At 36.4% G+C, this 27,358-nt stretch overlaps 1 protein-coding gene across 5 annotated transcripts in view; it reads left to right on the top strand.

Moving 5' to 3' along the window:
- Nucleotides 1-22,512, top strand: part of scn4ab (sodium channel, voltage-gated, type IV, alpha, b) — a 66,005-nt gene extending 43,493 nt beyond the window's left edge. For 2 of the 5 annotated variants that reach the window (XM_036564115.1, XM_036564111.1), the window contains exons 9-27: nucleotides 598-739; nucleotides 1,069-1,270; nucleotides 1,925-2,061; nucleotides 2,376-2,490; nucleotides 3,911-4,149; nucleotides 4,276-4,449; nucleotides 4,783-4,890; nucleotides 8,251-8,607; nucleotides 10,169-10,582; nucleotides 13,953-14,076; nucleotides 15,587-15,741; nucleotides 15,947-16,120; nucleotides 16,395-16,517; nucleotides 17,487-17,768; nucleotides 17,909-17,962; nucleotides 18,248-18,385; nucleotides 19,337-19,441; nucleotides 19,676-19,946; nucleotides 20,155-22,512. In XM_036564115.1, coding sequence (XP_036420008.1) covers nucleotides 598-739; nucleotides 1,069-1,270; nucleotides 1,925-2,061; nucleotides 2,376-2,490; nucleotides 3,911-4,149; nucleotides 4,276-4,449; nucleotides 4,783-4,890; nucleotides 8,251-8,607; nucleotides 10,169-10,582; nucleotides 13,953-14,076; nucleotides 15,587-15,741; nucleotides 15,947-16,120; nucleotides 16,395-16,517; nucleotides 17,487-17,768; nucleotides 17,909-17,962; nucleotides 18,248-18,385; nucleotides 19,337-19,441; nucleotides 19,676-19,946; nucleotides 20,155-21,401 — 4,561 coding nt within the window. In that variant the 3' untranslated portion in view covers nucleotides 21,402-22,512. Of the gene's footprint in view, nucleotides 1-597; nucleotides 740-1,068; nucleotides 1,271-1,923; nucleotides 2,062-2,375; nucleotides 2,491-3,910; nucleotides 4,150-4,275; nucleotides 4,450-4,782; nucleotides 4,891-8,250; nucleotides 8,608-10,168; nucleotides 10,583-13,952; nucleotides 14,077-15,586; nucleotides 15,742-15,946; nucleotides 16,121-16,394; nucleotides 16,518-17,486; nucleotides 17,769-17,908; nucleotides 17,963-18,247; nucleotides 18,386-19,336; nucleotides 19,442-19,675; nucleotides 19,947-20,154 lie in introns of all 5 variants that reach the window. The other 3 variants (XM_036564112.1, XM_036564114.1, XM_036564116.1) reach the window with 3 other exon arrangements.
- Nucleotides 22,513-27,358: the final 4,846 nt, after the last annotated feature.

Genomic DNA, 27,358 nt, shown 5'->3' with positions numbered 1-27,358 from the left:
TTAGATAGCATTTTAAACTGAAAACTCAACACTGTGTAGAGACTCCACACAAGGATCACTGTGATTTGACATTATTCATTTACTTCATTCATTCATTACTAGATTTTTGTCTAACGTTCTCTAAATCTTGTCCAACTCCAACTTTGCAACAGTTGCTATAAAATAACGAATTTGTCATCAAAGTATAGAATTTACTCAGATATCTTTGTGAAACACAAATGTATTCTTTAGAATCCTCACAAACTCTCTGGGGATCCAGATTTGTTAGAATTAAGAGCTACTCAAAGAATGTGATTACATTTCAGTAGGGGTGTAACAATTCTCAAACCTGAAGTTAAGCTAATGTACCATGTTCTTTAGTGTCCTTCTCTTTAGTGTTCCAAAATGTTGGTGTTTTAATAAAACCTAGAAATTTAATCTCCATTTTTCTTATTCACTTCCCAAACCCATCCCCCCAAAATTACAAAACAGACCAAAAGAAATGAACCATGGATTTGAAGAATTCTTACACCCCTACATTCCAGTTTATTTGTTTACCAGTCTCCAACTTGTGTGAGCCTTCTTGGATAAATGAACTCTTCACTGCAATATCGACAGGCTGTGTCCTTTCGGATACATGTGTATGAAAGCCGGGAGAAATCCAAATTACGGCTACACCAGCTATGACAACTTTGGCTGGGCCTTCCTCGCCCTCTTCCGCCTCATGACGCAAGACTTCTGGGAAAACTTGTTCCAGCTGGTTTGTACATTCACACTTTGGAGTCTGTAGTATAAATCTAATTGTACATTTTATTCTTCTCACTATCTTCTATTCTTGCTTCTCTATGCTTCGATAATGGAATTGTATAATTGTTAAATAATGTAAGTACTAATTTTTTCCATTTGAGAGACAAAGCTATAAATACTATGATGGAATTTGCTGCACATTAGCCTAGGATATGACTCTACTGTAATCTTATTAACGTGCTTCCATTAAGATCTGTTTATGGCTTTGTCCTGAGACAAAAATAATCACTTGAGATCTAGACCTTCCTTCATGGCCTGCTGACAGTGCCCTGCATGTTTCAGACTCTCCGGGCAGCAGGGAAGACCTACATGATCTTCTTTGTAGTCGTCATCTTTTTGGGCTCTTTCTACCTGATCAACCTCATTTTGGCTGTGGTGGCCATGGCATACGCAGAGCAGAACGAAGCCACCATAGCAGAAGCTAAAGAGAAGGAAGAGGAGTACGCAAGAATTATGGAACAGCTGAGGAAGCAAGCTGAGGCAAGTGTGCTATAATCGCACCAACGTCCACTGACTTTAGCCAGTATTAGCCAAATTAGCATTGCTGAATCCAGCTTTGCACTAAAGAACACAATGACAGATCGCTGTCTTTTAGATCTGCCGGTTCAATGAAGATCCTGTTGATCAGAATAATTGAATGTTACGTTAGATCTAAACAGTCGTATGCAAAGGTTTGGGCACCTCTGGTCAAATGGCACGTTTTGTTGGTTTTCTACATGACATTAACCACGTATCCTCTACAGAGAACAAACATACATTATAATGTACAATTACTGCACAATTACTGTTCACTTGCTGAATTTAACATACTGGGAAAAAATAAAACATAAAATGTGGCCTGTGCAAAAGTTATGACACATTTTACATTTTCTAATTATCCAATAAATAGAAATAGTGTACTGAAATATTTTATCATATCATAGTCATATTTTAGTTTGCACTCTGTAAAGGATATTTTAACTTACTTAACTCAGCAGTACATATAATTTGACTGAGGTATTCCAACTTTTGCATCCATATCTACTAGCTCAGCTAGTATTTTGAAGATATAGGAATATCTTAAGAACATTAAATGAAAGAGTAGATAAAATAGCAGGTTATAACAGTCATAACCGAGTATTTAATTTATCCAACCAGCAAAAAAAAGGGATGGTTAAAGGCAGCAGGAGCTCACTCTCAAGCCAAAAGAAAGGTGATGATTTTGCTGATGACGGGGGAGGCAGAGTAAAGACAGAACACGACAACATTGCCCTAAAACCCCTCTCAGACAAAGAGGTATGTCGATGCCTGCAAACTCTGTTAGATTCACTCACACTGCACTCTATTTAAGCACTTGCATTTGCGCATATTCTTTCAGAAAATTCTTATTAAAATTACATCTAACTGTAAACATACATCTAACTGTAATATGATTGATAGCTTCAGTTAAGACAGTAATGGAAGATTTGAAGTTAAACACTATTACATACTTAAATGGAGGTTTATGACAAAGTTAAATGAATTATGGCAGGACTGCTTCCTTTCATTTAACAATCACATTCAGCAACGATTATTCGATTTTAATTCTATTATCTGCGCTGTATTTAAAGTCTCTCGAGGTATTAAAGTCAAATGGATCCAAAGGAAGCATGGATCACCTAGAAGTGACCAGCGCACACAAAAGGAAACCCAGTGTAGTGAGCAATGAAAGCAATGCATTGGAAGGTAAGCTCCTTAGTTTATCTTATATATAATATAATGTATTCACAGCACAGTTAAGAAATTTCTTGCTGAAGTCATGAAGGGCTATCTACATCTACCATGAGTTAAATCAGCTGTGTTAGATCATGGAAAATGCAAAATGATGTTATTCTGTGTTCCTCTAGGAAGGAGAAGTGATGATTATACATATTAATTAATTATATTTTAAGTTGTCACTTTAATTGCAAATATTATAATTCATTAAACAATGACTAGGCTAGCATTTTTTACTTTTATTTTTGTATTATCATAAACATCCTTTATCATATCATACACAGCCCTTACACAAGCATTGGCTCTACGTTGTGCTTTTTCTCTATTGATCCTTATCAATACCTTAATAGTAATTCAGGAATTAGATTTAAATAAAGACAAACTGACCCTCTATTGTAAAGAGAAGATTCCTAGTTAACATGTACTCAGAAGGCATTAACTCTGCTGTATAGCACTTATTTAAGCATCTGCATGAACTGCGCTCATTAACAAACCCTCTAGTCCAGGGGTACTTTTTGTCTTGGGGGGCCAAATGTAACATTTATGGTGGGCCAATGGCCAAAATGACAAAATAATATACAAATAAAAACAGAAGGTAGGGCATATCAAATTTTAAAAATGTATTTTAGAACATTACACTGTTTTCTAATTAAAACATGTAAAAATACAACTTAAGAGCAAAATAAGAATTTAATAAGTTATATCTAGTATAAAAATATGGCTGTCCTCTAATTGGCAGGGTGTGTTTACAGTAACTTTCTGGCAGGCCAAACCAAACATCCTCACAGGCCAACTTTGGCCCATTACCACACTTCAGCCCTGTTATAGACAATGTCTAGCCTTAGACTTAGCCTCATAAAACTTTCTTAATAAGGTAAGTAAAGTAAAGATGGGTGTCTTCATATCAGTAAATTATGTGCTCAATATATAAATAAAAGTGCTCTGAAAAATGCTTTTACTTGATGTTATTATTTAATAAAGTAATAAGCAGCCAGTTAATTTGCAGCTGTTGGCTTGGTATATATATATATATATATATATATATATATATATCCTGTCAAATTAAGTACATAAATAGAACTTATACATTAAAATATGTAGATGTGTGTTCTCTGTATGGGATTTATTAACTTATTCAAGAATGTAATACTAGATACAATATGTTGTGTAAAAGATACATTATTATGTTTCATAATGCCTAAATAAAAGTGAGGTGGAATGATTAATACACCCTAGCTGTTACTTAATAAAGTTAATTATCAACTACTGGCTTGATGGACATTAAAACATTCTATACTGTTACTCCTGTAAGTGTTACTGTATATGGACCTCTGAACAGTTAAGAGATTAACATACATAAAACACGATCTATATTTTCTTTCACTTTCAGAATTTGAAGAGTTAGAAAGACCGTGCCCACCCTGCTGGTACAAGTTTGCTGACATTTTCCTGAAGTGGGACTGCTGCACACCATGGATCAGATTCAAAAAGTGGGTGTACTTCATTGTGATGGACCCTTTCGTGGACCTGGGCATCACTATCTGCATCATACTGAACACTGTGTTCATGGCCATGGAACACTACCCAATGACACATGAGTTTGAATCAGTCCTGTCTGTTGGAAACTTGGTAAGGCCTTAAATATATGCAGTAAACTCCTGCTAGTAAACAGATTAAACATACTGCTACTCACAGAACAGCAGCACTGTATCTTCTCAAGTGGCCTCAGAAAAGACAAGGGATGTTCTTTTGTAGGTATTCACAGGTATCTTCACGGCTGAGATGGTCCTCAAACTCATCGCGATGGACCCTTACTACTACTTTCAGGTTGGCTGGAACATATTCGACAGTATCATAGTGACAATGAGCCTAGTGGAGCTGGGCTTGGCCAATGTGCAAGGACTCTCTGTGCTCAGGTCCTTCCGTCTTGTGAGTACATCTTTATCCACTTAACATAAAATAGCTGCATACCACTGTACGTACACCAATGTAGGCTGTAAGAAAATAAATTCAGCTTATAAATTCTTGCAAAGGAGGTAGCACCAAGATTTTATTATAGAACTGCAACAGTCTGAGTCTGAAGTGCCGTCCATGTGATACTATGCTTTCTGTTTTTTGAGACAAAGAGTGTGCTAGCCATGATAGCGTACTGAAAATTAGCGTAGTGCTGCTGGAAGACTTATTGCTTCTCGTACCCGAACGTTTAAAAATCACAATTCAATAGATTCATTGCACTAGTCCCTCTATTCCATGTAAAAAAAGCACAGAGGAGAGAATGAAGAATTTGAGCTACAGTCAGCGGACGTTTTAATTGGACACGAGGAATTTGGGGAGAGCAAGCCTATTGGAGGACTTCACACCTTTGTTTTGGTAAATAGCTGACATCACACTGTCTGATGCTTCTCAGTGCCTAGAGCAAAAAAACAGAAAAAAATGTGCACAAAAATGTATCTATATTATATGTATACCTTTCATTTAGGGGCACCACAAACTTTAATCAGTGGACAGATGAATATATAAGCTTTAAGAACAGCATGAAACAGGGAAGAATCATATAGTGTGATGTTGGCATTTGTGGGAGAAAAAGACATTTGTTGCACTTTGTTCTTTTATTAAGTTTATGCGTGAAGCAATAGGCCCAGGCTACTTTATTTGTTGAAGTAGCCTAATTTGCCATAGCTTGTCATGCTCAACTTGTCGCTGTTTCCAAGCCGCTGGAATGTGCTGTTGAATCCGTGTTTTTTTGCATGCGTCAAGTGCATTTAAATATCTTCGGTTAAATAAAATATTATCTGAAGGGGCACAAACCCACGTCCAGTGTAAGGAAACAAAGTGAATGAGCACATACTATACTGTACTGTATAACATAAGTTATGTAAGATGCATATTAATATGACTTGGGTCACAAAAATACATGATTAACTTAAGTAGAAGAAAATTCTCCTTGCATGTTAAAAATAATCTAATATCAAAATATCTAACTAGTGCATAAAGAAGCGCACTATGGCATATTCCCATACAATTACAACATATTTGATTTATATCGCTGTTGTCGGAAGAAAACCTTGTATCTCCAAAATGGTAACTTTATAGGAAAAAGATCAAACCTACTTTACTTTTAATGTAAGTCAGTGAAACCAGACTTTTTTCTAAGCCATTTTGGGTCGTTTCTTTCTGTCCATTCTTCAAAAAAATTATACACAATATAAGAGAAAAAATGCAACAGGCATTTTCAAATTATGTCAAAAACTGAAAAACAACAAAAATGAAGATACAAGGTTTTTTCCAACAGCAGTGATATGTTGGAATATAGCAACAACATATAACAATATATTTCATTTTTGTAGGGGTAACCAGGCCTCTATGCATGTTAGACATAGCAATAATGAGATCCACAAGGTTAATTTACCCAAGTGAGATCACTAACTTATAGGGGGCACTTCTGCCAACCATCACTAGATCTGCTATAACTATCGCTCAATCTGCTGTAACCATTGCTAGATCTGCTGTAATCATTGCTAGATCTGCTGTTAACATCACTGGATCTGCTGTAACCAGTGCCTTTCTCACAGTGTACAGCAGTGCCACATTAGTCTTTAGAGTGAGATTTCCCAGTTTAAAGACTGGGAAAACACCCTTCTAATGTATCTTGAATCAGATGTTGTTTTGAAGCATATTTCATATTTCTATAATTATGAAATGTTTTAGAACATAATCTATCTTATGTTAGAGCTTGCTAGCAACAAGTTTGGTCATGCAAGTCCTGAAGCATATCAAGCTGTGACATACTTGCTTACATTGCTTGCACACAAAAACAGAGGCTGCCATTTTGCTCCAACATAGTTCATCTTTTAAGAATGTTCTTTAAAATGCGTTTTTATAACTGCTGTCAGCTAACGTACCTTGTGACTTCAGCTAACCTATGCACAGAATCAAGTTTGTTGTGTGAATCTGACATTCTGTGTTGAGTTATATGTATATGGAAACACATACATACACACACACACACACACACACACACACACACACACACACATTTCTAGCTATTTAAGTTCAGAAATATCTTGATTGGGTTCAGAACTTCCATGGGTTTATTAGAAGAATCAGAAGAGTATGTCAAAATGTTGCTGAAGTATTATTTATTCATATATCTTTATTATTTATATCCTGTGCTGTTTTTCACATAATCTCCCAGCCACTGTGTTAAATACACTAAAAAATTATATCTTGGCAAGTGTAATCATCTTAAATGTAGTCAATATATTTAATATTTTGAGATTGGTGTACAATATTATAAGATTAACTTATTTTTTAGATTAACATATTAACTTTTATCTAGTGAAAATGTAAGGAAGTGTTTTGACAAAATGAATTAAATACATATATATATTACATAGTTTTTAAACACCTCAGTGTCACTGCTGGACTGAGAATAGTCCAGCATAGAAAAAAGGAGGTGGTCATAATGTTATGCCTGATTGGTGTGTGTGTATATGTGTGTGTGTACATGTATATATATCTCCAATTCATCAATGCTGTGCCATAGCTAAACCACCACATACAAGATAAATCGCCCTGGCTATCACTGTAGCCTAGCTACTGCTCATTTAAACAACAACACGATGTTCCTCAGCATTCTACATTCATTACAAAATGCATGCATTTTGATAAGAGTAGTGGAAATGTGTGGTGTGTACTGTGGCGTTGGGAGTAAATGACGGTCAGTTGAAATTAAAATACACCAAACAGTAGCTTTATTTAAGCTAAATGACTCAGTATTCAATGAGCAGGGGAGCGCCAACGGCCCTAGCCACACCCCCATTAAACTGCAGCTACAAACAGCAGATCTTTCCAAAATACTCAACCACCAAACAGTATTCTGATGGGTGCAAGTGACAGCTTAAATTTCAAGATGGATTTCATGTTGCCTGTATCTAAAATATACTAGTTTCATTTTTAACTTTAGTATTATCTATTTACTGCTATGCCATATATTTAGTGAACTGCTTATTTATTTAATCAATTAATTTGTTTATTTATTTATAATTTGTTTATTAATCAATTAAAATGTTTATTGTATTGGCACATGATTTTGCTTGTTTTATGCATTATTTATTGAAACAAGCAAAATTATCTGCCTTATGTCTTCAAAACAAGCAAAATTATGTGCCATTAGATAAACATTTCATTCGATAAAATTACTTAAAACAACTAAAATGTTACACATATGAACTATTACACATATGAACTACATTTAAAATTTTGCCAAGATATTTTTTTGCAGTGTAAACCAGTCGCTCTGAGTCCTGGTCCTGGAGTACTACTGGTATTTTTAAGAACTACCTTCTCAAATACAGAAGGTACATAAAACATGACAAAATAAAGGACCTATTTTAAAGTAGCTATAATTTGCTTTGAATAAAACAAATACTTATACTAATGCTGATATATTCCTGCATAACTCTATTAGGACTGTCTTATCCCATCTCAACCAAGACTATACATTACAAGCTTTACCAGTCCAGTTTTCATGGTAACCGGAAGGAGCTCTGATGTACTTAAAAGTTATTTCATGTTTCCATACTTTTGTCTAAACCATTAGGTTTAGTGATAATTACTGTTTTGTTGGCACACAGACTGGTATGTCATCCAACTGCAAATCAATATTTACTGAAACCAATACTGTCAATAATCGCTACTATAATCATAACATGAATATGTTGACTACAGATGCGTGTCTTCAAGTTGGCAAAGTCCTGGCCCACGCTGAACATGCTGATTAAAATCATTGGTAACTCTGTGGGCGCTCTCGGCAACCTGACCCTCGTCTTGGCCATCATTGTCTTCATCTTCGCCGTGGTGGGGATGCAGCTGTTTGGAAAGAGCTACAAGGATTGTGTGTGCAAGATTGCAGCAGATTGTGAGCTTCCACGCTGGCACATGACAGACTTTTTCCATTCCTTCCTCATTGTGTTCCGGATCCTGTGTGGGGAATGGATCGAGACCATGTGGGACTGCATGGAGGTGGCGGGTCAGGGCTTGTGCATTGTAGTCTTCATGATGGTCATGGTGATCGGAAACCTGGTGGTGAGTGTCACCTCCATCACATCGTTTGACCAGAGTATGACTGGATGTTGTATACTTCAAATTGGTTTACAGTTTTTTTAAAATATTATGTTTGCAAAATTATTGCAAAATCATGCTAACAGGCAACTTTGCATTGTTTGGTTAAATTATGTATTAAACCTTCTAAATTTTAGAGACCCGTCAGCAGGTCCAGATGCAAACATTTTTTGGCCATGTTAGATTACACACAAACATGTGAAACTTGTAAAAGACATTCCATGTTTTGTTTGAAGTTTGTAACAGATATCAACGTATATTTTACCCTGTATGTAGAAGGTTTACAGTAATTTAGTAGAGAGCCTGGCACAGAGCTGCTGCCATTGTTTTCCATTTCTAACAACTCAGTGAAACCTGGTTAAACTACAGCTCATATACATAATCAGTGATGTATCTAGGGAGGCCATTTTACCTCACAAAATTGGTCCCTCCCATTGTAAATCAACAGGTGATTGTTTGATTCTGTTGTCACTTGCCAAATTATGCTGGTAGTTAATCGAACGTGCAAGACCTTCAATCCAGCTAAAGACCTAACCAACAGAATAGCTTGCTTTGCTGTATCTACCTAAATAACAACATCAAGATCTTAACTTCCAACCAAAATTTAATAAGAAGGCCCTGAAGGTTTCCCACTGCATAAAGCATGGATGTGCATTTAAATCATGAAATCCCTCTGAATTCAAGGCGTAGGAGATGTCACTAGATAATTAAATTGTGACACGTTGCACGCGCTTGGAACACTTTCACAAGTCTGATATCCCTAAGGCTGTCGGAGTTGATGATGGCCAGCATGCTTGAGAAGACAGATCTGTCATAGACCTTACATCCTGCAGAGTAGAACAAGTCCATGCGATCCTCTCACTGAAAGTTAATTATAAATACTCCTTATTTACCTCAAGTATCAACCAGCCATTTACTATAAATGCTGCCGGCTGGATTTCCGTTTCAGTTATACATAGAGCAAAGAGGAAACAGCTCATCTGATGAGGTAACAAAAACTGGGTAACAGATGAAGTGCCAACACAAACAAAAGGGTTTTGTCTGGAATCCCTCTGAGGAGGAGGGAGGGCACTGTAAGTCAACATCAATACTGAATGTAGAGGCATATGGTTCTAATGGAGAAAGTCATACTGTATGTTCTATTTTCAGTAGTGTGAGTAGCCAGATAAATAGTGGTCCTGACCTTAGTGTTATTTTGGAGTTGTCCCAAGTTCTGGCACCATGGATTGAGGTAGAGAGCAAAGCCAACCTCAAGACAAGGCACCATTAGGGTCATCAGTTAATAATAAACTGCACAACAGTAATGAACTCACATTACTTGGAACAATTTGTTTTCTTTCTGTCAAAATACAGTATTACTTATTGTTTTGTTTAGGTAAGACATTAAGATTTAGTTAAGACACTGTTTTGTTAAGTATTGAAACAAATGGATTGGCAGATGGAAAGAAGAATTTTACACCCACATTCAGGTTTTGTGAACCACACTAACATTTTGGATGAACTGTTATTTTGTTTATTCTTCCAGGTCCTGAATCTCTTTCTGGCATTGCTGCTTAGCTCGTTCAGTGGAGATAATCTGGCATCAGACGATGACGGTGAAATGAACAACCTGCAGATTGCCATTGGAAGGATCACCAGAGGCATTGACTGGGTCAAGGCCACCGTTATTAGACAGGTCAGGCGTCTGCTGGGCCTCAAGCCCATAGAAGAGCAGAAAAAAGAGAACGATGAAGATGACTTCAAAACTGGCAACGATTTAGTCTTGAACCACATGGACTCTGAGGATGTAGCACAGATGAAAAAGTTGGGTGGCACTTTTGAAACGGCTGTTGTGCTTGCAGTCAAAGTTCCAATTGCAAAGGGAGAATCTGATTTTGAAAGCCCCAATGAAGATGACACTTCTGAGGATGAAGACAAGAAAGCTGATGAAAAAACCAAAGTGAGTTTTTTTTTCCCTGTCTAGGCACATTACAGTAAACTAATATCTTGGTTCAGTACAGTAGGCTTTGTTTCACACATCAGGGTAAGCAGATTTTTTCTTAAGTCTGATTTTTGGACAGAGGGCCTGATGTACTAAGCTTTTTGCACCAGTTTCCGATGAAGTTCAGCCACATTCTTTTATACTTTGATTTCCTTTTTTTGTCTCAATCTTGATAGGTGGTCTTATGATCAGTTTGCAGCCTTAGTAAATTGTTCATTTCAGGTGCATTCTGAGCGCATATTGTAGTTGCATCAATTTATTTTTCTTTAATTTAGTTTTTTGGCATAAGCAGATAACTCCAGTGTGATTTCATGTTTCAGAGTCAAAAAAAGCCATTTAGTGGATACAAGTTTCTTTTAAGTGCAATAGTTAACATTCTTTACCAAAAAATAAGTTTTACATAAAACAACTTTAACATAAAACGAGTTCTGTTGCTGAAAATTCAAGAAAATATTAAATATTAAACATCTATACGATCATACCACGGAAAATCTTAAGGCTAAATCTTAAATGGCTCACTGCTACCTATATAGTGCACTATGTGAGTTATGAAATTTTGGCTTTTACACACAAATACTGCACTTTATGTCCAGTATGTAATTGTGCACACATGACTGAATCCAAAGTGATTCTTTGTTAGACACACTGTGCACTGTTTAGATGCAGTAGCCATTATTTTAAGGCCTACGCACTGCACTTTGTAGGGAGAAGTGAGCCCATTTGAGATTTTGCCTAAAACAGTTTGTGACAGTGTTGCATCACCTGACCTGAATACTGGATGCTGAATGGATTTATCAGGTTCTGCTCGAGGACAGCGCTGGTGTTTGACTGTTTCTGCGGTAAAACATGAACTTACAATGCCTTGACAATGGACAATAATGACTTTTGTGACAAAATGTATTTAGGGGTCAGAATGTGCTGTGTGTTAAGAATAACTCACAGTCAGCTTGTTTTTTTAAAGGATAGCGTTTATAATTTTTTTGCAAATGAACTCTTCACTTTTTCTTTTCTGATGCTGATACCTGAAAAAGTTTTGTCCTATAAAGGTCTCATATTTTTGCTTTAAAAACTACAGAGGTTTAAAATGAGCTATTTTAACTGGTACTTAAGGTGAGCATCTAAAAGTAGGGATCACGCTACTCACCAAACTACTCAACTCTATGACCCCACAAGAAGAAATATACAGCTAACCACGTTACATCACACTGTGATTGTGTGCTATTTTAAGATAGATTTGTTACAGAACTTCTGCTGGTATCTACCTGATACCCCTGTCCATTGATTCCGATATGCCATCCCTAGTCACACTAAGAATGCAATGGCTGACTAGAGCAGGGCAGGCCAAAGTATGATTTTCTTGTGACATATTCTGACAAGTTTTTATGGGGATTTATGGGTCTGGTCAAGTCTTTATGGGGATTTTTGCTGTCCAGACCACATACCACTTTCCTGATCATATCAATTAAGCCAAACAACTGCATTTGAAACTAATCTCTCCTTAAAAAAATCACCATTAACATATTTGTACTATATCAAACATACATATTTAAAAAAATCTGTGGAAAGTGGTGGTGATAGGAACCAGATGTCTGAAGAGTTTAATATCTCTAAAAGCATTCACTGCCTGATATCTAAGACACTGTTTAGAGATTATTTTACCATCACCAACATTACATATAAAAACTCAGAAGACGCGTGTAGCTTAACTGATCATTCTGAATAAAAAATGGCTACATTCACACTGTAGACATTACAACCACCTACAATCTAAGTTACTCTAAAATACACCTTTTCATATCAAACCACTCTGAATGACTGTTCACACCTTAACGATTGAATTATGCAGAAATATGAAAAATCTGTAAAATTTCCCTTTAAAAATGATTGCGTGAGCCAAGTAGTATCTAGAGGAACAAGGTTACTCCAAATGCTGTGACACCTGCAAACCTCTTTTAGGACACCTGAGAGCATCTGTCTCCAGTATAGGACTGGAAAGAGAGAAAGAGAGAGACTGTGAGTGTTTTTAGGGGCATAGGAGAAGTCATGTGTCACAGTGACAGACCGTGGGAACGGGCACCAGCGCAGCGTGATTAGTTAACCTGATGGACAACAACCTGACCTCTTTGGTATCTCCTTCCTACAATCATCACTCTGTAGGGTGTAACGGTAAAGTTACAGACATACCTAAAACACATCTGTCCATGCATGTTGGTGGTTTAAGAGTAAGAAACATAGGACTGCTGGTTTGGGTCAGACATTTTGTGAAACATTTGTTTCAGTGAGGTGCATAAGCCCTGACTCATTAGGCAACTGTTTGTTGGTATGTCTGTAAACTGGGTTGAATTACACGGCTCATATGACATACTCTCTCGTGTCCCAACGCCTGGCATACCACACTCAGCCATGTTTCTCCACAGGGAAGGGGATACATAGCTGAAGGAGATCCAGTGGTGCTAAGCAATTTGCTGTATTTCACTGGAATTTGAAAGGGAGAAAACCGAAACAAAACAAAAATAACAGCAAAGTAATATGCAGTACCAAGTGATATGTGTTACACCAACTAAATTTGATATTGCTCAGTAGAAAACGTGCCCTACCTGGCATATCATTTAATGTGACTGGCTATAATGATGGCAATAAAAAAATGTTACTGTATATACTTTATGGTAGTGTATCTAATCACACTTTGTCAGAAGGGTCTGTTTGCTGCTAAAGCTTTAGTTACATGCAGCTACGTCAGTGAAAGAGGAATACCATTTGAATCTGAGGGACGGATTTAAGCACCCCAGTTATCATTCACAGTGTCTTCTTCATGCTGCTAAATATAACTCCTTTTGAACTGTGCCTGTAAAACCAGATATATTCTTGTACAAGATGTCCCAAGTGTTCTAGTTCACACACTGAGACAGAAGCAGTACCAAAAAAAAAAACACGAGAAACCACAGTGATCGTTCAAACTTGGTTATCTGTCATAGACCCTTCATCAAAAACTGATTATGTAAAACAGGGTTTGTTACTGAAAACTGCAACAATAACAGCTCATTAATGGGCAATATTAAACATCTCTCTATAAGATCATACATCAGAAAATCCTAAGACTCAGTCTCAAATGCCTTACTGCTCCCTATAAAGTGCACTATGTGAGTTAGGAAAGTTTGGCCTTTACACCCAAACATTGCACTTTATGTCCAGTATGGAACTGTGCACGCAACAGTAGTAGCCAACAGAGAGAGTATCAGAAATGCAAGCTTTTCAAACATTTTTTAGGCAAGTAATGTTTGGATGAGTGTGTCTTTTATCTAACTCTCTCTTTATATCTATTGGAAAGCTGAAAGTAGCAGGAGCAGATGACTCGTCCAACTGCAGTACCGTGGATAAGCCACCTGAGGTACAAGAGGCAGAGTCAGAGGATGAACAAGATCCAACCAGCCCAGAGGACTGCTACACTGAGAGTGAGAAAGACCCAATAAACTATTCTTTTAATTAAGTTTAGTTTTGTCTGAACATAATGTGCAAAAGTCAGAGACTATCCTTCATTTGTTTAATTTTCCATTAAAATGACCATGAAATAATTATTCATTTTTTAGCAGGGAAGAAGCATTTATAAAACATTTATATATAAACACACACACACACATATATATATATATGTTTTTATATATAAATGTTTTAATCTTTAATGTGTCCACGCTTTGTCTTTCCATCAGCTTCAATGCTTTTCAGGAGACTTGTTGGGAGGATGGTGGGGGGACATACAAATATTCCTACATTTATTAGAATACACATTTGTCCGACACCTTTCTTTTACATAAGAGAGATAGTGTACACCCATTCTTTATAACATGGTCACAAATTGACCGCAGTAGCAGGCCATGGCTCCGACACATCAATAGGAATAGAAAGCCCTTAAATGGGAATTCCATGCATAATTCAATTGAGATATAAACTGATTTCTGAGTGATGTTATTTGAAATGGTTAATTGCAGAGAAATCTACCACTTCTTTACAGTAAAACCTTACTGTAAAACAATGTGTAAGGCATCAGGCAGCATATCTGTAACCATTTCATGTAAAAGATATCTGTGATGTAACTTTTAGAGGCATTAAATGCTTCTGATGTCTGGTGCCTTTCATGCCCTTTCATGCTCTACCACTGTGCAGGTCTGCCTTGGTATTCTCTAGAATGGCACGTCATAACAAACCATTCTGGTCTATAGGATTTACATCTTAATTATTCAGAAATCTTGAAAACTCAGTAGAATTCCCCTTTAACAATAACAGACTTAAGTTTGCCAGGATTAGACAGATAATTTCTCTAAAATATAAATTTCTGCAATCTCCTTTCTGATTGATGAATTATTTATCTGTCTGTCTGTCTAATGTTATTGGTAGTATGCCAAATAAAGCATAAATAAATCGTTTTCATCTAAAATATGGGACATATAAAAAAATTATGAGACAAAGTCCTAAAATTAAGCTTAAATAACAGACTGTCTTGGGAAATATGAGCCATCGAGTCGCTCTAAGTTTAAGAGAACATTACTAGGGGAATCCTGTAGCTCAGCCAGCTAAAGCACTGTTTCCCATAGCCTTGTAGTGCAAAACTGGGTTCACATCTGGGACTTGATCTCCAGCTATACCACGACCATCCACAGCCAGGGCCATCCACAGACCATTCACAGCCAGAGGATACAATTGCTGTAACTGGGTATAAAGGATGGTGTAGCTCCATTCTGAGCAGAGTTACCAAAAAAATCACAGAAAATACTAAGCAGCACTCTCTATGGTGTACAATGATTAGCTTCACCTAGAATTAAGGAGACATGTACTAGGCTTCACAGTCACAGATGGGTACCTGTCATATTATGTGGAGAAATTGTAAGCACTGGCACTGCCTATTTAGTCAGTCCTATTTGGGAAAAGATTTGCATTGTATTTTTGCTTCTGTATTTTCTATCGTAGAATGCATCAGGCGGTGTCCATGCCTGGATGTGGATATCACCCAGGGCAGAGGAAAGTCATGGTGGAACCTTCGAAAGACCTGCTATGCTATTGTGGAGCACAACTATTTTGAGACTTTCATCATCTTCATGATTCTGCTCAGCAGCGGTGCCTTGGTGAGCTTTAATGAAATACGCCATGAGCAAATCTATGACAAGCTTACAGAAGGTTGGGTTAGAACAGTAATGACATTCTAAAACGGCTATGCACTAATGTCCTAGAAAACTGCATTAATGCTCTGGAATACTTTTCTATGTGTGTAGTTTTTCAGCTGATTCTGAAAAGTCACTTCCTTTCACATGTTTGCTTGTCTTCTATTAGGCTTTTGAGGACATTTACATTGAGCAGCGAAGAGTGATTAAAATCATCCTTGAGTATGCAGATCAAGTCTTCACCTATGTTTTTGTCGTTGAGATGCTCCTAAAATGGGTTGCCTATGGTTTCAAGACTTACTTCACAAATGCTTGGTGCTGGCTAGACTTCCTCATTGTTGATGTGAGTGTTTTTATATCATATCAAAATTGGAAAATAAACCCTATGCAGTATTGAAAGAATGACCAAAGACTCCCTTGAAATGATGGGAGGGGGTGGAAATAAACATTTAATTTAAATCATATTCACAAGGATAGATGACACTACAATGGTAAAATGGTCTCTAGTAGCTTAACAAGTTCGATTTATTATTCTTATTATTATTGTAGCATAAACATTTTAAATGTGAACAAATTATATACCAAATACACTAATATAATTTGAAACTGCCCTGCAGGTCTCCCTAATCAGTTTGACCGCTAACATTTTGGGTTACTCTGAGCTTGGACCCATCAAATCCCTGCGGACATTGAGAGCTCTCAGGCCACTTCGTGCTCTATCTAGATTTGAAGGAATGAGGGTAAGTACCTGTTGTTCTCTATTTAGTATGATTTTTTAGTCTGTCATGTTGCAATGAATAAGGTCATCTGGACAAAAGGTTTCAGATGAGCACTCATATGTCATATTTTGATAAATATTAGCCTGCAGCGATAAAGTGATGGCTTGGCCAAAAATCAGATTTACCCAAACAAAGTCAGTCAAAACAGAATTGGTATCTGACCTTTATGTCTTTAGTCTTGCACTGGAGCTTTGAGGCAAATGTAGCTAACAAGTAAGGGGAGCTTTTCATCACACATAGACCTCTAAAATTGTCTGTAGTTAGCATCATGTCCACATTAGCAACTCTGAGTCTACGCTGGGTTTCTCTGTGACAAATATTAAAATTGCCGCTATTGCACCCTGTGGTAAACAAAGGTTCAAAATCCAATACTTTTCGTCTTATGTACAATTTTACACTGAATGTCACTGGATCCTCTGAATTATCAAGCAACTTAGGTACCACAATTGACAAAGCTTGCTGGTTTATTTGGGATGTTTTTCGTCGCCTGTCCTATGATGCCAGTCCAGTGCATACCAGTGTAAGCTTGCATGTAGCAAGTATTTGGACCCCTCAACGACCCCGTAATTCAGAGGGTCCAGTAACGTGTGTAGAACAAAACATATTGGGTTTGTAACCATTTTGTTAAAACCACACGTTGTGATAGCGGCAATTTTAAAAATACCATATATTTTGTAATTGAGAAATCCAGCTTAGACCTGGAGTTTCTAAATAAGAGCATGATGCTGACTACAGTATGATGACACAACAGTGGTCTATTAGCAAATCCTGGACAGCAAACATGTCTTGATTGATGAAGTACTTTTGGACTGAGAGAAAAAAACAATAAATTTGATTTTTGGCCAAAGCACTGATTTAGGTTTTCATGGTTTCCAGTGGTTGAATTTACTCATGATGCAGATTTGAAACTCACTTTGTGAATTTCTGCAGGTGGTGGTGAATGCCCTGGTTGGAGCCATCCCCTCCATATTCAACGTAATGCTGGTGTGCCTGATCTTCTGGCTGATCTTCAGCATAATGGGGGTGAACCTGTTTGCAGGAAAGTTCTACTATTGCTTAAACACAACCTCAGAGGAGGTATTCCTTCTTGAGAAGGTGAACAACAAAAGTGACTGCTTAGAACTTATTAGTGCTGGTTTAGACGCACGATGGATGAACCTCAAGGTTAACTATGACAACGTGGGCATGGGCTACCTCTCCCTACTGCAAGTGGTTAGTGTTCATACTTGAATGGCTTATGAATGTACAGGGTTGGCTAAACTAATGGAAGAATGGTTAAATGATTGATGCTTGAATGACACATGTAATAATGATGTTTTGGATTTCTGGCTTAATTTCCTGTTTGTTCTCAGGCAACATTTAAAGGATGGATGGATATCATGTATGCTGCTGTGGATTCTCGTGATGTAAGATCCAATATTATCTTGAAATTGCATGGAAAAGAAACATCAGATATATTTTCTCACTGAGTTTTTCTTTAGGCTGATGATTAATGACACATGTATCACCCCATTCACTCTGAAACCGAACTTGTTTGCACTGACATCAACAAAAACAGGAGTTTAAAAAATAATTTAAATTGTCATCTCTGCAAATGATTTCTTTACACCAAAACTATTCAGCAGTAAATATGTGAGAGATATTACGTGCTTTTTTAATGTTTTTTTTCTGTCTTCTGGCTCCTTAATTAGGTGGAAGATCAACCCTCTTATGAGGCAAACCTTTACATGTACCTTTACTTTGTTATTTTCATCATCTTTGGATCCTTCTTCACCCTCAATTTATTTATTGGTGTCATCATTGATAATTTCAACCAACAAAAAGCAAAGATAAGTATACATAAAATTACCTTTTTAACATTAAGTACAAAGCATGCTCAGTGCTTTAAAGCTTTAATAAGGAATCACTATTCCAATGCTTAAAAATTTTAATGTAACTGTAATGTAATGCAACTGGTTACTACTCACCACTGTGTATTACTACTACTACAACTACTACTACTAATAATAATAATAATAATAATAATAATTACAATAATGATAATAGTGATAATAAGTTTAATTTAAATAGCACCTTTAACAACCACAGGGTCGCTTTACAATGCATTACTGTAATCACAACATTAAAAAAAGACATTTGAATGAACTGAAGTTTGTTAATGGTGTTAGCCTAAAGACCAGTAAAAATGACAATTACAATAATCAATACTGGAGAATATGAGGGCGTGAATCATTGCTTTGGTGTCAGCAGTGTTGATAAATGGTGGGAGACAGGCAATATTATGAAAATAAAAAAAAATGCAGTTTGGGTTAGTGACTTAATATGAGCCTCAAATGTGACTGAGGAATCAAACAGTATTCCAAGAGGGCTAGTATCTAGTGAAGGCCTCATTGACAAATCATCTTGCATTAATAACATTTTAGCAACAATTCTTTTGGGCCCTTAGTAATAGTATCACAGTTTTTTCTGTATTTACTTTTAGAAAACTGTCATTAATCAAGAGTTGTAATTCATGGATGCAGGTTGCCAGAGTCTAGGGTGGAAAGTGAGAAAGAGAGTTTATGCTGACATGTATCTGAATATCGTCCGCATAGCTGTGGAAACTAAAATTGTGGCTGTGGACAATTTGGCTGATGGGTATCATGTAAATGATGAAAAGGGAGGGACTAGGAACAGAACCTTGACTGTTAACTCAGAACTCAGAGTTCTTTGTGACATTGTTTGAAGTTTCATTGAATTCAAGACATCTAAAATAATTATTTCTTTTGGTGTTTCTGTACTTAGGAGGGCAAGATCTCTTTATGACAGAGGAACAGAAGAAGTACTACAATGCCATGAAGAAGCTTGGCTCTAAGAAACCACAGAAACCTATCCCGCGACCCCAGGTATGAAGTGTCAATTCATAAATGTTACGTTTATGTTTGTAACAAGCAGTAAGCTCTAAAATGTGATGAATAAGATCTCATGTTTAGAAAGAAAGAAAAGGTCTCATGTTTAATAAGTACTTTGTGTCAGGATTTGAACAGTGTTTGATATCAAAATACTAATTATTCTTTTGTTTCCCATGTTGCACACTTTTCCTCCACCCTGATGCCTTCAATTTGGTGACCTATTTGAAGAACTGTTTCCAAGGATTCATCTTTGACATCGTAACAAAGCAGTTCTTTGACATCTTGATTATGGCGTTGATCTGTTTGAACATGATCACCATGATGGTGGAGACTGATGAACAGAGTGAAGAGATGGAAAACATTCTCTTCTATATCAATTTTGTCTTCATTGTCATCTTCACTGGAGAGTGTGTACTTAAAGTCATCGCCCTTCGACAATACTACTTTTCTGTTGGATGGAATATTTTTGATTTTATTGTTGTCATTCTTTCAATTTTGGGTAAGTTTGAGGGTTTGGTGTTATCTAGCATCAATTTAAAATTAGCTTAGTTCAACTAAACAAACATCTTTTCATGTCAATTTTTTAAGCAGCAATATGCCTTAAAATGCAAGTTAGCCAATGCCTTAAAATGCAAGTATGACAATTATGCATGTATGATAGAAGTTTTCCTTAAGTATAAGTGCCTTAACAAATGTTTTCTTTATAGGCATCATGCTGGCAGATCTCATTGAGAAATACTTCGTGTCTCCCACCCTTTTCCGTGTCATCCGACTTGCCAGAATAGGCCGTGTTCTGCGTCTGATCAGAGGAGCTAAAGGCATCCGGACGCTGCTGTTTGCATTGATGATGTCCCTCCCTGCTCTCTTCAACATCGGCCTCCTCCTCTTTTTGATCATGTTCATATTCTCCATATTTGGCATGTCAAACTTTGCCTATGTGAAAAAAGAGATGGGCATTGATGACATGTTCAATTTCGAGACCTTTGGGAACAGCATAATATGTTTGTTCATGATCACAACATCTGCAGGATGGGATGGTCTCTTGTCCCCTATTCTCAATAGCGGACCTCCCGACTGTGACCCAGAGATTGAGAATCCTGGCACAGACGTGAGAGGTAACTGCGGGAACCCTGCGGTGGGGATAGTCTTTTTCTGCAGCTATATCGTGATGTCCTTCCTTGTGGTGGTCAACATGTACATTGCCATCATTCTGGAGAACTTTAATGTAGCAACAGAGGAGAGTGGTGAGCCCTTGTGTGAGGATGATTTTGAGATGTTCTATGAGACCTGGGAAAAGTTTGATCCAGATGCTTCACAGTTCATTGATTACAGTTCGCTCTCAGAATTCTGTGACACACTGAAGGACCCACTGAGGATCCCGAAGCCAAACACGATCAAGCTGATCACCATGGACCTCCCCATGGTACCTGGGGACAAGATCCATTGTCTTGACATCCTGCTAGCTCTCACAACTGAAGTGCTTGGCGAGTCTGAGGAAATGGACACACTCAAAGCAAGCATGGAGGAGAAATTCATGGCAAATAACCCCTCAAAAGTGTCATATGAGCCAATAACCACCACTCTTCGGCGCAAGCAGGAGGAGGTGGCTGCTGTAGTCATCCAAAGAGCCTACCGCAAACACATGCTAAAGCGTACTCTCAAACATGCATCTTACATGTTCAGAGAAAAGAGCAACTTGAAGAGGAAGGACGAGGAGGCGCCAGAGAAGGTGGGAATGATTGCAAGCCGAATGAGCCAGCTCTACGGGGACCAAGCTTCAAAGCAGCTTTCTTCTGTGACCGTCGCTTTCCCCGAAAAAAAGGACAATGTAGGAAGAGGCGAGGGCAAATGTCCTTCTGTTGAGGTGCAGAATGAGGTGGTCTTGCATTCTGCCCCATTCACTGTCCCTGAGTCAACAGCCTATGTGGACAACTTGAGAGAGTCCATTGTGTAACAAAAGCTGGATGCATTAAACACTTTGCTTGGATTACAAACTACATCATGGTAATGCAATGAAGCTAATATAAGGGGAATCTGAGAGATAGTGTGGTCATTTGTGAGCTGCCAGGGATGGCAGCTGAAATTTATGTAGACTAACAGAAACACCTGATTGTTCACTGCGTATCAGCGTGATTCTTGAAAACATCAATCTGTTACAGAGTGTTAATAGTTTGGTAAGCTAAGTTGCCTTATCTCTTATCTACTCTGAATAGCAGAATTAAATACAAAAGTAGTACTTTTAGATTTTCTGTGAATACTTTTGGTACTACGCTGAAGACATTTTAGCTTAGAAAGTGTAGCATAACAAAGTTTTAGGAGAAGAAAAGACAAACAGCAAAATGCTTGTTTTTCACTTATAATCATGTAGTATTAATACAATTTATTCTAGTCTAACATCGTAATTTTTCATAATGAATATATTTCTCATCTAATGTATTGTAGCACTGATCTGTAAATGTTTGTACACTGCAAAATATAAATATATTATATATATCTTGGCAAGTGAATTCAGCTTTAAAGTAATTTAAACGTAGTCTATTAGTTCTTATTTTGGGATTGTTGAGAACTTATTTTTAGATAATGTGACAAGACAGCAATATACACACATTGCTGACACATCAAACCACTGACGCTCTCTCCTTTCTCTCTTCAGAAGTGATGATCAGTCAGATTGTGGATATGTGAGACACTGACTCTAAAGCATAAATAAATAACAAAATCCTTAAAAATACTACAACAACATTGTTTACAATGATTGCACTAGGCTATTTTAAACACAAACTGTTTTTTTTTTTCATTTAAAATCACATTTTTTCACCATATCTTGAGTTTAACATTCAAATCTGCAGACTGAAGACTTGACCAAGCGAATGGCAGATAGAAACGGTTGCTAAGCAGTGATTGGAGGGCCAAGACAATGAGGCGGGGGTTAAGAGCGGTCAGTCAAAGACAAGAGTAGTTAAACATAAACAATTACTAAAGATGCTTTTGTTAACATCATTTAGTGCCATTCTTGCATTACATTATTAGTCATTAAGGTGCAAAAGGGCACATGCTCCACCACCCGCAAGACAAGATATAGTACAGTAATAATCCAGAAGTTGTTAAGTGGCCCCTGGTGGCTGCAGGGTCCCAAGCTGCTGCTTATGTTGCTTAACAGGCAGAGCTGGCACTGATCGCTGGTGAAAGAGGTTAAACTCATCAAACATGAAGATGTGAGCCAGTCTTGGATGCAGTTCTCTAAGATACAGCCGTTTCTTGAGACTTCATTTCAGTGAGGTTTAAGCTAACTTAATGGCTGCAAACCGTCTCACTGTGAATTTACACACACCAGGATACTTAAGTCTCTCCCCGTCCACACGGCCTCTTGTTAAACTATTTCTCAATATTCATCTGTTAAAAATATTTTAGCAGAATCACAAGTATAACTGCAAGTAGGCATAACCTACGTGTGAAAAACACTGCTCCAATCCTGGATGGCCAGTGTCCAGCACAGTTTGGTAGTTCTCCTACTGAAAGAAACCCACTGAACCAGGCAATTAACAGATGAGTTGAGCAGGTAAATCTCCAAACTATGCTGGACACGAGCCCTCACGGACCACAGAGTTGGGCACCCCGAATATAACTTAAACAGTGTATGGGTACTGCAGGCTTTAAATGTATATAAATGAAACATAAACATAATGCAAACTCTATCTTAAAACAAGCACATACAGCTCCTTACTATGCTCATATTAATATTTTTTTCAAATTATATTATTATTTGCATTTAAACAATCCTAAAAATCTGGGGATGCTGCAGCCCCCTTAGCAACCCTATATCATGCAAAATTATGTATCACGAGACACAATTACTGAAAACCTGTAAAAATTTCTAGAAATAAGTTCAGTCATCTTATAATATTCCAAAAACAATCTCAAATTGAGAAATGTTAAATATTTTGACTTGATTTAAGATGATTTTATTTGCCAAGATGTAATTTTTTGTGGTGTAGCTTCAAATTTGAATTTAATTTTAAGCTTTAGCACTGTTTGCACTAACAGTTGACATATAAGGGTCTGCTCATGTGGGTAGAAATGTATAACAATGAGAAAAAGATCAGTTATGTAACTATATTCATGAGTCTAACATAAACAAAGCAGCAATAATTTTAACACTTGCATACAACAAATGTGAAAATGGAAAAAATAAAATAGTGCTTTGAAGTAGAAGACATAAAGTAATACTTATATACACACATACACTTGCACATTAATAAATATCACTTATCACTGAAACAATGCATATACTCTCACTAGCTGTCCTGCAGCTGCAAGTCAGCCGTACAACAACCTAATGTAAATATAAAATATGTACCTCATTTCCACCTAGTAGAACTGTTTCAGTAGAATATTCTAGCAAGCTTATTCCATACACAAAAATGACAGTACTGTGAAGAAGTTGTCCATATGTCTTGCTAATTTTGCTTAAATTATAAAATGTTTCATTTTTCCAGGGAGTAGAGATACAAAAGCATTAGTTTAAAAAAGGTTTTATGGGTATACTGAGTATTAACAGGGAAATCATTTTAAATAAAACTGTCCATAACCCCCCCCCCTCCCACCCCCAGCCCTCCACAACTGAGTCAGGAAAAAAAAACACCAAAGGACTGTTGACTTTATTGTAAATTTTATGGTGTAAGGATGATATAGCTTGTGTTTTACATGTTTTTGTTTTTTTAATGTTTATCTATACAAGGGCTACATTTATAATTGTAAAAATCCAAAATAGTGAATTGGTTAAAAGACTTTGAACAAGACTTATTATTTTACTTTCATTTAGCTTTATATATATTTATTATTTATTTTTATTTCATTATGAATTTTACAAATCCTGATCACATTGAGATCACAAATATACACAAAGTGTATATTGAAAAAATCCCACTTTTACATTGTCTTGATAAAAACTAGTTTTACTTTTTTGAATATGTGCAATGTTTACACTGAATGCACCCAAAAGCTTTTCTTTCTTTACACTGTTCAAATGAGAGTGTGCATGAAAAAGACAAACCAAAAACAGTGATTCACTTTAGCAGTGCTCCTTCTACTGCACTTTTTTTTTAAATTAGTGTTATTTAAATTAATAGATTAGAGTATTTAGGGGTCCTAGGGGCTTTAGAAAATGCTGTGAATCCAGAGTAGTAATCTTGGATCAGTTTTTGCCTTCCACTTCCAAATGAATGTGACTACATGGTAGGTTTGGGATTCTGTATCAGTACTTGTACGTTTTACAAGCACTGGTTTAAAACTAACAAAAAACAACACAATTTAGCTCTTCATTCTTCCTGAAATGTTCAGATGTTAAACTGGTGTGGACAAGAAAACCTGTGTGGTTTTAACTACAATATTGATATGATCTAACCTCATACATACATTGTACAGAAACCATCTAGTAAAATATTTTTAAATTTTTTTTTCAAGAAAAGTTATTGCTTAGTCTGATATACAGTACCGCAAAACACTACAAATGTAACTTTAGATATATTATATATATGAGATTGGTGTTAACAGCTGTAAATACTAACAGATGCCTAATAGCAAACACCAAAAAATAACAAGTTACTAAACTGTTCATATTTTGTCAAGTATGTTTTGAGATGTGTGTAAAGTCTTAAGATGTTTATTGAGAGTGTTTACACTACTGTTCAAAAGTTTAGAATCACTGTTCAAAAGTGTGGAATCACTGTTTTCAGTAAAATAACAGAAAAATTATTCTAATGTGCAACTTAACTGGTTTAAAAAAATTTAGTAGAAAGCTATGAAAATATTTAAAAAATTAAGAAATTCTAGTGGATGATTCTAAAAGTACAGTTATTTAGGTTATAATAACATTAAAATCAAGAATGACTTGTATGTTGACAAAAGAAAGAAAATGACAATATATGATATGTTAATCCCAAACAAAATCAAAATATTGTGTCTAAAATACCTTTTGGTGTCTTTAATATTTCAATCTACATTACATATATGTCATTATTGCATAACAAATATGACAAGTGATTCTTGAACAGTGGTGTAAATGAACTGAGATTGTTATTGTAATTTATTGCACAGTGATTTGATTGTATGTATGTATGTGTATCTATCTATCTATACATATATATATATATATATATATATATATATATATATATACATACATATATATATATATAAAACTTCATACAATATAATATAGAATAGTAATTATTTCATTAGAATGGCAGGTTTGTTGGGGCACTTTTACGTTTAACTTGCTCGCCGACTAAAATGACAAAACTGTTTCTGTATCGCTGTATAATTTTCTTTCTGTATACAAATGTATCTTTTTTGATGATCAAACTAATAAATTTAATAAAGTTTCTTTAAATATAGTGTTTTTTCTTCTGGTGATAAGCATCAGATATTCAAAATGTGGACGTGGGCCTTTTTAGCAAACACTTTGCTGATCTGCCTTTAGGCAAAAGTTAGGAAAACATACTGAGTTGTGAAACACTTTTCTGCAAACAGATTACACTTTTTTTTAATTAAATTACCTTCTTAGCCAGACGTTTTCCAGGTGTATTACAACTGATGAGTCTCAAATACAAAGAACAGATGATCTCTGGCCCCTTTTACACCTGGCATTAGGATGCAAATTTTATGCTCATATGGGGTCAGGGTAAATTGTCCCAACCCTCTTATGTCCTTTGCTGATGAAATAATGAGCCCAATCCTAATCTCAACACGTTTACTGAAAAAATACTGAAAAAAATTATACTGTACCTTCACTTCAACGGTTTAAGAACGCATATCCCCAACACTTTGATCATTAAGGGTCATTGGTTATTAATGGGATGTAGGTTTTTCTTTTGTAGGTTCGTATTAGGGCGTTTAGTTCACATGAAATGGTGGAGAGTATATGGTCCAAAATAAATCCTATAAACTTTACCACAATATCAGGTTCAGCTCTGCTTTTTAATACTTCAGTACATGCCGAATTAACCTGAATGTTTTTTGGAAAAGTACTTTTACTAGAATCATTATTTCATTGTAGCACTATTAACATTATTTTAACTTCTATGGATTTAAGCCACTCTACTCACCTTTGGACAATGCTATGAAGGGTATTAACCAACTGCTTCTGCACATCTTTTTAAATTACCAACATTTCATCTTATCATCTTGTTAATGGTGCAATGCGGGTTCAAATTTAGTAGGAAATCATGAAAGCAATCAAAGCTGGCTGATATCACCTGGACTGCGATTCAACTGAGTGGAGCAGGCCTGAGTAGGTGTAGACACCAGACATGAAGGAAGTAGGCAGAGTAGTAAATCTTATCTTCTCATGTTGCTGTGGTTATTTATTTGAGACCACAACTGACTGAAACAGACTCCAATGCTCTGTCAGTCAGGTCAGATTTGGATTTGCACCATATGCATGGAGGAAGAAACATCTGTCATATATTTGCTATTAAGGTATTTGCCCAAAGAAAATGATCTACTTTCGTGTGCACCTACATTCCAATACGGTGGTACAGGATAGTTGGTTAGAAAGACTCGTTAAAAGAATCATTACTGCTCTTTCACCTCCAGCTTTCAGACCACCAAATAAATAATAGTCCTTATTATTTGTAACTTCCCTGTGGCATATCTCCCTTGTATTTGAATGCTATATCTGTTGTTTACTGATTTTCTGTGTTGAATTTTATGTGACCTACACAAGGGCATGGAGATTTCTTAATGTGTCCAGAAGACCAGTAATTAATCTAGAACAGGGGTGCACAACTCCAGCCCTTGAGGGCCAGTGTCCAGCAAAGTTTTGTAGTTCTCCAAGTCAAACACAACCAGTAAAACCTGGCAGTTAACAGATGAAGTGAATCAGGTGTGTCTGAGCAGGAAAATTACTAA

Source organism: Colossoma macropomum, unplaced genomic scaffold, assembly GCF_904425465.1.
Source record: "Colossoma macropomum unplaced genomic scaffold, Colossoma_macropomum, whole genome shotgun sequence".
Taxonomy (NCBI): domain Eukaryota; kingdom Metazoa; phylum Chordata; class Actinopteri; order Characiformes; family Serrasalmidae; genus Colossoma; species Colossoma macropomum.
The sequence above is the reverse complement of the archived record's forward strand: the minus strand, read 5'-3'. Positions and strand labels throughout refer to the sequence as shown.